Source organism: Nelumbo nucifera, chromosome 4, assembly GCF_055504915.1.
Source record: "Nelumbo nucifera cultivar China Antique chromosome 4, China Antique-T2T, whole genome shotgun sequence".
In the NCBI taxonomy this organism is placed as follows: Eukaryota; Viridiplantae; Streptophyta; class Magnoliopsida; order Proteales; family Nelumbonaceae; genus Nelumbo; species Nelumbo nucifera.
In genome coordinates, this window is record NC_142652.1 from 77,090,735 (window position 1) to 77,101,843 (window position 11,109).

The 11,109-nt window shown below is 36.3% G+C and overlaps 1 protein-coding gene and 1 long non-coding RNA gene across 7 annotated transcripts; both read left to right on the top strand.

Annotated features, from left to right (window-relative positions):
• Positions 1-2,448: 2,448 nt before the first annotated feature.
• LOC148800749 (uncharacterized) lies at positions 2,449-2,969 on the top strand. The gene is made up of 3 exons (XR_016085114.1): positions 2,449-2,570; positions 2,659-2,745; positions 2,830-2,969. It is a non-coding gene; the product is annotated as an uncharacterized LOC148800749 (long non-coding RNA).
• Positions 2,970-2,978: 9 nt separating this feature from the next.
• On the top strand, positions 2,979-10,848 carry LOC104605063 (acetyl-CoA acetyltransferase 2-like). Of its 6 annotated transcripts, XR_016085112.1 has the most exons (17): positions 2,979-3,192; positions 4,111-4,176; positions 4,365-4,463; positions 4,564-4,737; positions 4,829-4,934; positions 6,773-6,911; positions 7,225-7,302; positions 7,404-7,469; positions 8,119-8,204; positions 8,834-8,933; positions 9,110-9,220; positions 9,314-9,355; positions 9,537-9,623; positions 9,983-10,086; positions 10,266-10,329; positions 10,436-10,589; positions 10,676-10,848. XR_016085112.1 is itself a non-coding variant. In XM_010269677.3 (15 exons), exons 2-14 carry the CDS (start codon positions 4,131-4,133, stop codon positions 10,070-10,072), a joined length of 1,224 nt encoding a protein of 407 aa, XP_010267979.1. In that variant the 5' UTR covers positions 2,979-3,192; positions 4,111-4,130; the 3' UTR covers positions 10,073-10,086; positions 10,676-10,848. The 6 variants fall into 6 exon arrangements, 4 of the variants coding, with proteins under 4 accessions (XP_010267979.1, XP_010267976.1, XP_088758489.1 ...); XR_016085113.1 differs by lacking the exon at positions 10,676-10,848 and having other exon boundaries at positions 10,284-10,329; positions 10,436-10,504; XM_010269677.3 differs by lacking the exons at positions 10,266-10,329; positions 10,436-10,589.
• Positions 10,849-11,109: the final 261 nt, after the last annotated feature.

Consider the following 11,109-nt stretch of genomic DNA (forward strand, 5'->3'; position numbering starts at 1 on the left):
TAAGTTAATATAAAAACTTAATGTTTATTTATATTATAAATATATTAAAATTTATTTTATTATGAGCTTGATTAGGCTCACAAGCCATTTGATCCGAACTCAACTCAAGTCGAGCTTGATTACTACTATGAGCCAAGTTCAAGTATTTAGCGAGTCGAACTCAAACAACTCGCGAGTAGGCTCAACTCTTTACACCCGTAGGTGTAAGGTGCATTGAAGAGAAAATCTGAATTTACGAAAAGAATGATGAATTGCATATTACTATATTCTATTTCAGGCTTAGTTTGGAAAGATTATAAGTACCGCCCCCCCCCCCCCCTCTCAAAAAAGGCCTCTCAAAATAACAAAAAAAATCAAGAAATTTATATAAAAGTTATAGTTTAAGGATTTAAAGAGTTTAAAGAACCATAAAAATCTTTTACAAAATTAACTGCCATAATAATGATGGAGAGGGTCTTAATAGAATATGAAAATCCAGCAGGTCTTTTTATCACAAATGAAAATTCAAAGGGGTAATTAGCATTGTCCCAAAATACATGAGAATAATCTAGTGTTTTTAACCCGTTGTTGACCCGGCCAAGATTTCAGGTTCGGTTCAATCAAAAACTGTTAGGTGGTAAAAAACCATTGATTTGGTCAAGAACCACGTTTGACCCAGTCATTAGGTCGCGGGTTGCACACTCAATGCATGTAAACATTCGGACTATAACTTTGCACTTCGATGTCCGATTGGGGTGATTTTTTTTTTTATTTTGGGTAACTTTAATAGATCTATGTGTCCCCGCTATTTTTGCGAAAAAAAATCCCTTTTTTTCTCAAATTGCAATTTTTAATATTTTTATAAATAAAAAAATAAAAACTAAAATAAAAACATAAATTAAATATAAACAATACATCTAATATATCTAAAACATAATTATACATTATTTATTGATAAAATATATATTAACGCGCACACACACACACACACTCATTTTGATGCAATGTAGTCATCGTATAAGAAAATACGAGTCAAGTCTTACCATCATTGTTTTTCTTTTCTTTTTTTTTTGAAAAATACCATCACTATTTTCCATTTTGGGCCTAGTGCCACTTTGGTTCCTGAACTTTAAAATGTGACAATTCATTACCCAAACTTTCAAAGCATGTCAATCCAGTACCTATTGTTAACCAACCGTTAAATGCCTTTGAAAAAGACACAAATGCCCTTTAAGTGTCATCTAATTTTCATTATCAACCATCTAAACATTGACAAAAAATTAATAGTCTTAAATCCTTGCCTCTTTTATTTAAGAAAGTTGGGTCCAGAATGCCTATTAAGACGTGACACCAACTTTCTTGAATAGAAGAAGAAGGGATTTGGGATTATTAATTTTTTGTCAATGTTTGGATGGTTGATAAAGAAAATTAGATGACACTTGAAGGGCATTTGTGTATTTTCAAATGCCACTTAATAGCTAGTTAACAATAGGTATTAAATTGAAACGTTTTGAAAGTTCGGGTACTAAATTGTCGCATTTTAAAGTTTAGGGACCAAAGTGGCACTAGGTCCAAAATACAGGATACTAATAAGGAATTTTCCCTTTTGATAAAGATAAGACATCATCATGTTCTCCCCTAAATTCCATTACCTTACACTAAACCTGTTCATGGGCTGGGCCGAGCTTTCACTCTGTATTAACAGAATTTTCTAAGGCTCGAGCCTGAGCCCGGCCTGACCATCGGGCCTACAACTTGGGCCCGAGCCTAGCCTGCAGAAAAAGCCCGAAGCCCGGGCCTGGGCCCGAGCCCGAAATTTAGCCCATACTGTTAGCTGCTGAATAGAGAGAGAGAGAGAGAGAAGAATAAAAAAAATATATATTTTAATAAATATTATATTATTTATATATTTTACAAAATATATAATACTGAGTCGGGCCGGGCCAGGCTTTTTTGACAAATCCCGAGCCCGGCCCGAAACACAGTCGGGTTTACTATGTTAGGGCCGAGGTCAAGCCCGTGGGCCTAATTACATGACCAAGCCCGACTGGGGTGCGGCCGGGCCGGACCATCGGGCTACCGGCCCATGAACAATTCTACCTTACACTTACAAGTAATAACAAGTTAACAATAAATAACGTAAAAGATTCTAAATTCATGATTGAGAGCTTGAAAAATTCACATTATTTACATTGGCACTCCACAACACATCCTAACTATATATTGAAAAGAACGGGATCTGCTCTTCACACATGGACGCCTCATAGGCAAATCCACCGTGCATTGAAAACATCTCCTGCGAATAACAACTTATAAATACGGGAAATGTTCCCAATGCATAATAGAATGTGCGTGAGGTCAGTGCGAGACGCCCTATGTGAGGAGCAGATCTGGTCTAGTATTAAAAATATCTTCTACCCGATAAAAGTAAGTATGGGAAATGTTTTCGATGCATGATGTGCATGTAAGGCTTATGGCATTATGCTGTATGGAGTAACAATGTTAACTCGATCCCGACGCAGTTTTATCCCGTCCTCACGGTCACATCCCACCTCGTATTGGGAACAGATCCAGATTCAATTTGAACGGGAGTACGAGTCCTCACCCAATTTGTACAGAGAATCTTCAGATACAGTTGATGATTATGATTGACTGGTAACCATTTGATTTGATGATCAGGGTAAATTACAGATGCGTACTTGCGACAGATCCCTCTTGATTCCAGCACTTTGCCTCTGTGGGTTGCGTCGGGATCCCTTATTCCAAGTAAAAAAGCTCTACACACCGTGAAACATTGGCCTCATTACCTTGCGCAGCTGTTTGATCAAAATTTACGGTTTCAATTTTCAGGTCAGCGGTTAATGTGGGACGTTGTGGGGCGGCCCCTAGTGGGGAGGAGATGTGAATTCAATCATTTAATAAGAAATTCGAATAAATCGGTCCAAAAAACGAGCCCGAGGGACTTCCTTGTAAATAACTCTTTTTATCAAGTATGAACTATGAACTATGAAATTCTTAGTTGGCTGCTCACCAATCTCTCTTGAATATACTCTTATAAAAAGTTCGAGTGTTTTTTAGCTGCTGAGCAGGCCAGATATCTCTCTCTCTGTCTCTCTCCCGAGTAGTGAGCAATCAAGAGCGTGAGATTGCCGAGGTGAAGCCATCTCTGCTCTATTCGTGAAAATCCTTAACAATCGTTCACTTTGATCTCTGGTTCGTGGTTCATTTTTGTTATTTATATTACAAATTTTGTTATATGCTTGCTTTTCTGTAATTCTCTTTCGAGTTTCGATACATTAGCTTTTCTTAGATAAACAAATTATTGATCTTCTGTAGTTCTCTGCTTAAACCTTTGCGTTTGGTTCTTTAATATTTTATATGTTTTAAGTTTGCAATAATCGTGTTTCGAAGATTTGATTTTAGTCTCTAGGTTAACACCGTTCATGTGGGGGGTGATTTCGTGCATTTCTCTTTACTTTTTCGACCTGATTTGTTTTATTTTCCACTTCTCTGTTTCGAACTCGTCTTTTGTTAACTTGCTAATTTTTGTCATCGTTATTTGTTCGTCAATGAGAAAAAAGTAATGTTTTGATATGCTGATTCTGTAGTTATTTTCTTGAACATATATATTTATTTCTGAAATTGCGGATTTGGCCTAGGTTGTTTGTTCTTTTTATTTTATTCCATCCCTTTAACTTTATAAAGAACTAATTGCCATTTTTTTTTTCAATCGAGAACCATAAATTTCATTTGGGTAAAAATCACTTTCTTTTTCTTTTAGTTCTCCTGGGATTCCCTTCCTAATTTTGAGAAGAAAAGAATAAAAATTTAACCTTCTTGGAAAGTTGCCACTTGATGCTCTTTATCCATCCTTTTATCTTGCAAATGATTGCAAGATAAATGTTTAAAAATGATCTTTCTCTCTCTCCTTGATATAAATTGATTTGTAAGGTTTTTCATGCTTTTTCAATGAACTGCTAATGTGCATGACCTAATTGTTAGCGCTGTTTGACCGGTCACGTGTGAAGCTTGGCAGAATGTTTTATAAGTCAAAGTGCTCTTTTTCTTTTTCTTTTTCTTTTTCATATTTTCCCTCAATTCTAATGTTTCGGTTGGACCAATATTCTGCAGATCTCCCTACTGATCTTCCAATGGCTCCAGCAGCTGCAGCGGCTCCAGACTCAATAAAGCCTCGAGGTTTTGTTTTTCTTTGTTTTCTTCTTTTTGTAATTTGCTTTGATCTCTTTAGAAATATATAAAAAAAATCAGGTGGCTATAGATCAAAACTTCCATCGGTTAATTTAGTAGATTACTTGCTATTTACAAAATAGATTATTGATGTGCTTATTATTTATGTTCCTTTCTTTTTATTTACTTTGGGATAGATGTTTGTGTTATTGGTGTTGCACGTACACCAATGGGTGGTTTCCTTGGTTCCCTTTCTTCATTATCAGCTACCAAGCTTGGATCTATAGCAATTGAGTGTAAGATGAAAGCCTTCCTTATTTGTCTCTGTTTATTAAATCTTAAATTTAGGCAGTATCCAGAAGGTTGTCTGAAAGTTTCTTTTTTGTCAACATATAGGTGCTCTTAAAAGAGCAAATGTTGACCCAGCCCTCGTACAGGAGGTTTTCTTCGGAAATGTTCTAAGTGCAAATCTGGGACAGGCTCCTGCTAGACAGGCTGCGTTAGGGGCAGGAATACCTAATTCAGTGGTGTGCACAACTATTAACAAAGTCTGTGCATCTGGGATGAAGGGTGAGGGGACTTTCTCTGGTAAATGGTATCTTCTCATTGAGATTCTGATATAGAAGTGAAAACTAATTTTTTTCTTTTTTGGACATCATAGCTACAATTCTTGCAGCACAAAGTATCCAATTAGGTATCAACGATGTTGTTGTGGCTGGTGGCATGGAAAGCATGTCTAATGCACCTAAATATATTGCAGAAGCAAGGTAGTGTCTTTTCTTGGTTCAACATTGATTTGTTCTCCTTTGAGTTTTGTGTTTTTGCTTTCTTTTAATTGAAGCTGAGGTTTCTTTTAGGAAGGAAGAGAGAACTTTTTGATTTCTACCAGTAAGCCTTTAGAGAGGAATGGATAGAAGCAGACAGAGACAAAGTTTGGATTCCAAGTATAATGCAAACCTTGCCAATCTTCGGGTAACAAAGTTGAGGAAGGCTGCCGTTTCCTGGAGCAACGGCGCCACATCAGTGCCACATCGGAAAAAAACGGTGCTCCAGGAAACAGGCATTTGTTTGGAACTGTTTTTCTATAGAAAACAGTGCTCCAAGCCATGCCTCGGAAATCAGGAAGCCATGGCTTGGAGCAACGCCAAATTTGGCATTTCCTGGAGCTGCAGCTCGTTGCTGCCAACAGGGCAGTGATGTGGCATTGGATAATGGGTACCAGTGCTGAAAATGTTTCCTGGAGCAATGGTACCAAACAGAAAAAGTTGTTGCTCCAGGAAACGTCCTACCTGGAAGCAACGATTCCAAACAAAAATAAAGGCACCGTTTTCTGAGAAAACGGTGCTGCAACTGCAGCATCGATGCCAAACATATACTAAGTCCTTATAGACAGGTTCTTAGGTGCCATCTAGGTTCTGGTTTTTTGACAAACAAGACTTATAAAATTTATTAGGTCTGATCCGTGTTGGCATGTTCCATGTTTTCAGTTTCTTGTTACTTTGTATTGAAAATATACCAAAGGAAAGTTCCATGGAAGGCATTTCTATAGAGGACCATCATTATGAAAGTTTCTAATTGGATGGCAAAATATTGATCAGCAAGGTCTCTACTCATCTCATAATGGAAGCCTCCACATGTGAATATGATAAGTCTGAATACCCGGATATTTGGGTATGGGGGGGAGGGGGATTTACAGACTTTAGCAGGGCCGAGGCTAGCAACATCTCTTAACAACACACGATTAATAGTGGAAGAGGACTCCAAAGTACTGGTGGGTTGGCTGAAAAAGGAAGGACTGGTTCATGGCATTACAGTATGAGGGAGACAAAGGGGATGATAAGTGACATATAGATTCATAATTAGCTGGACACATAGATCAACCAACAGTTTGGCTGATACTATGGCTATAAAGGGGTTAACATAAAAGAAAGTTGGGTGACTAGGAGACAAGTGAATTTGGGATGCTTGACACTGTTCTTGTACACATTTTTCTACTCTATTTAATAAATTTTTGACTGTTAAATAATTATAGTAAATCCAGGCAAATGGATGTTACAGCGCATTGAAATCATACAAATAAGCAAAGCAAGAACGCATTAAATTCAAGCAAGGAGGTGTTGCAGCAAGAACCCAAGAAAATAAATAATAAACAACACAGACACACATATCATATAAACAAAATACAACATGGTATACAACATATGAAAAGGGGCATAGCTTGCTGTTTCCCTCGCCTAAGAAATTCTGAACATGCATGCAAAAAAGGTCATATAAAGATGCCCTCCAGAAAATGCCTTGCCACCTAGAAACCCATCTTAGTCACCAGTTAACAAGACTAGTATACTTATTTGGTTAATTTTCCTCCTTAAGGCAGTTTCCTTAACTGGATTAAATCCTGAAAAGATGTTTCAAGAATCCCAGTCCCATGGGCTTTTTGCAATTTCCCTGCTAATACATATTGAGTCAATCCAGTGATACAAGACTGCTAGACAGCCTGGAGTTGAAAAATTTTATCAACAGAAAATTTCTTTCTATTTGTACTTATTGTGCATTTTTAGAATAGCAATGTTATTTGTAGACCATTCTAATCTGTGCATATGAGCAGGAAAGGATCACGGCTAGGTCATGATACTATTGTTGATGGCATGCTTAAAGATGGTTTATGGGATGTTTATAATAATTTTGGAATGGGAGTTTGTGCTGAACTATGTGCAGATCAACATGCAATAACAAGAGAACAGCAGGTATTTATTTACTCTCAAATTTTATTTAAATTTCCCTCGAGATGTTTCACATCGGATCAAATCCTATTGCATTTAAGAGAGCTTGTATATTTATTACATACAAGTTAACCCTCTTCCTCAGTTTTATGTAATATGAATTACATATTACATAATTTCCCTTGAGATTTTTCACATCAGTACTTTTTCCATTAAATTCTTTGATTGTACCACATTGTCATTTTAAATCACCCCTATATAAATCAATACAATGCAAATTCTATTGATGGTTTTACCTGAAGCATTTTGACTTAGAATGTTTATGAGGTTCCTGCAGGATACTTATGCTATTCAGAGTTTTGAGCGTGGTATTGCTGCTCAAAATAGTGGAGCATTTGCCTGGGAAATAGTTCCGGTTAGTCTCATATATGTATGCTAATGGCTAAACAGGAGAAATTGTATGGGATATAGGGGAGTTTCAAGATTTACTGCATTTTTCTCTCCCTTATCATGCAGGTTGAAGTTTCTGGGGGTAGAGGAAAACCATCCACTGTTGTTGATAAGGATGAAGGTTTAGGAAAGGTAAAATGACCTGATTATTTAATCAGTTGTATTTAAATTACATCAACTTGCTGCTTATAGGGCATGCATTTATAGTTCAGTTTTATGATTGTGTTGAAGATGTTCTATATTATGTAGATAGCCCGATATAACAAACTTCTTGCTGCAGAAAGGGATATTTTTCTTGCATATTTGACTTTCTGTCCCAATGGAAATTTTAATATAAATATTGAGAAGAAAAATCAAAGGGAGATAAATGCATTAAGTTTCTTCCTCTGTGACCTATGAACTGAACTGATTTACTCTCTTTTGAGTGCATTATTATTTTTTCTTGCACTATTGATTATTTTCTGATACTTGTCTAGTTTTTAATATCATTTTATTTATGTCTAGGCAATTTGCTGCTTTTTCTGCTCTCTTTATGCTTTATCATGCGTGCTCCATTATTTCCAATAAAATAAGGCACTGAATCATCTACAGTAGTCTTTTTTATGAATAATCTACAAGAGCCATTATGGATGCATAAAATTCATTTGAAACAAACCGATTGCCAAAGAATACACATCTTCCTCAGTTGTTCCATTAATAATATATACTCTTTCTTTTGCATGTTAACTGCTTTCCAGAACATAAATGCAATGATTGATTTGTGGCTTTTGTGCCTTATCAGTTTGATCCTGTTAAACTGAGGAAGCTTCGACCAAGTTTCAAGGAGGATGGAGGTTCTGTTACAGCTGGAAATGCATCTAGCATAAGGTCAGGCCTATTACATCTATCAGCTATGTATTTGGTTTTTTTATTTCTCATGTTATTCCCCCTTTCTTCCTTTTTGCTGGATGGTGACCTTCCTTGATATGATACTGGAAACCTGTGCATCGATGCATATGGTACACAATTCAGTTTTTAGTGTAAATCCTGTATCCAAGGTAGCTGTTGTTCTTCCTATATCCAGGCAATTTAGATTCTTTGTCTTTGAGACTGCATTTTTTGTAGGACCTTAACTGTGGAAACTGCCATTTGTTTGGAAAGTTGAAAAGTCATTAAAGTAATTTTTGTAATAGAAGAATGGGCCTTAAAATGATACACCCTTTAAGAAACAATGTCTTCGTTATTGTACTTGGGCTTTTCCCCTAAATTGCATCATGATATTATTTCAAATTGGAGGGTATTCCCAATCTTTTAACTGTATGAAGTAATGAAGGTTCATTTCTCTTTTTGCTGTTCTGAGATTGTTATGTGTTCCCTGTTATGTATAATTATTTGTGCTCCAATCTTTTGTTTGTGGAAGTAATCTGGTAAACATTGGTGTGAATTGAAATAATCTTGAGAATTTTGGTGTTTCACCTTCTGAACTTTGACTTGTTTTTTCTGAAATTTATGTTCAGTGATGGTGCTGCTGCATTGGTGTTAGTAAGTGGAGAGAAGGCAATTCAACTTGGACTGCAAGTAATAGCAAAGATAACAGGATATGCTGATGCAGCTCAGGTATTTTGAAGAAGATTGTAGAATAGAGAACATTTTTTACTCCAGGAAAAATGCCATAATCACCTAATTGTTTTAGGTGGAGAAGGGTTTTCTTTTCTGATTGTTCGTGTGTACACATATTTTTTTGTGCTCAAATCCCATAGAAACTTGGTACTGAAATGGAATTGGCTGTGCAGGCACCTGAATTATTTACAACGGCTCCTGCCCTTGCAATTCCAAAAGCCATTTCAAATGCTGGTTTGGAGGCTTCTCAAATTGATTACTATGAAATAAATGAGGCCTTTTCGGTGAGAATTTATGCCTCGGCTGTTAGTCTTATTGGCATCTTATTTATGAAATCTATGTTTTGGAAATATTATTTACTGAAATCCCCTCTGCAGGTCGTGGCTCTTGCAAATCAGAAATTGCTTGGCCTTAATCCAGTGAGTCCGGTTTTCTCTTCAAAACCTTTTTGGCATAGTGTGGCATTATATAAAGTGAATGTTGAATACAATTTACCTTTTTCTCCTTGTTTACTTGGCGATTCGCTCTATTTCCTTACATTCACTCTGCTATCAGCTGCCTTCCTTTTTTACTCAAGTTCATGTCATCTTTGGTTTGCAGGAAAAAGTTAATGTGCATGGTGGAGCTGTATCTTTGGGACATCCTCTAGGTTGCAGTGGAGCTCGTATCTTGGTCACACTGTTAGGAGTATATATCTGATGACTTCCTCTTATTGGTTTTGCATGCTGAGCTTATTGAGTTCCTATTCTTCATTTTGGTAGTACCATATTTATGAAGGCATTGCAATTGTAGTCTGTCAAATACTCATACAAAATCACTTTTCATATTTTAATGTAAAACACCATTTAAGAATGTAAGCCTTTTGCGTCTCTTTTTCTGTTTTAATACTCAAGCTCCACTTTCTCTATTTGATAGTTAACTGTAGTCTGTTTCTCAAGACAAATATGAGGACAAACATCTCCTATTTAAGCTCATCTTTATTTATTCCCCAAGGAAAATTTAGTATCCTCTCCGCTAATCTCAGTTGAGATGCAATGATATTGCAGGTACTGAAACAAAAGAATGGGAAGTACGGAATTTCCAGTGTTTGCAATGGAGGAGGAGGAGCATCTGCCCTTGTTGTAGAGCTCATGTAAGCCTTTTACACTTGGTAAGGTTTATATACCTGGTTAAGGTAGTTCGTGATTCTCTATCAGTGCTTGATTTTGATCCTTGAAAAGTGTTGCTCTTTTCCCGTGAATCTTCCCAAAGTCAAGATCGAAGTTGCTTATAATAGTTTTTTTTGTTTTTTTGTTTTTTGTTTTTTGTTTTTTTATCTGTATGTCTGAGCTTATAAATTTGCACAAGGAAACCTGAGGGGAGGTGTCAGCATTTGACCAAAACTCCAGGGGAGGTATAAGTGATTTACCCTTTTATTAAAATATGGAATAGCATTTGACCAAAATTCCAAGCAAAAGATGACAATCATACTTATGAAGCTATTTTTCAAAATCATATAGGTTTTTTGGGCTCCAAAATCCAAATGTAAAACTACTTTCTGATCGATGTATGCCATTTTCCAATAAAAACCCTTCTCCAAATAGAATAATCTGAAGTCCTTTTATGCTCCCGTCAACCAGTTGAGCTTCAAAATCCTGATTACTTGCCAAATTGGTACTTTCCTATTGCTTGAGTTGTTTGCTACTGTTTTAGTTTATCACATTTGCTGCAAGTCACAGAATGTTTTTTGTGTGTTGCAGGCCATTTGCGAAAGTGGGACCTTCATTGCTTTGAAGCCTAACCTTTCAGTTGTCGTTGTAATGGTTAGATGTGCAATTTTTTTTTAATATTCTTGTCATCTTTGTTCATGGTTTCTTCTTAAACAATTGTATTAGGTCTTTCAGAAAATATAAGGTCCTAGATTAATGATCCATATCATCTAGCCTTTTTTTTTTGTTGCAATATCATCTAGAATGTTGTTCACATATCTTCTCTCTATGGTATTTGCGAATTGCGCCCATGAGTATAGAGTGAGACTCTAATACGCTGCATCCAAATTGGTTCACTGGTTGGTTTTTGACTGTGAGGTTGCCAATGCCAATCGTTATGGAGTAAACTTAGATCTTTTTGAGTGCTAATATGATCAGTTAGAAGAATTGTTCTACAACTCCTTATAACACGATACTTGTCTTCT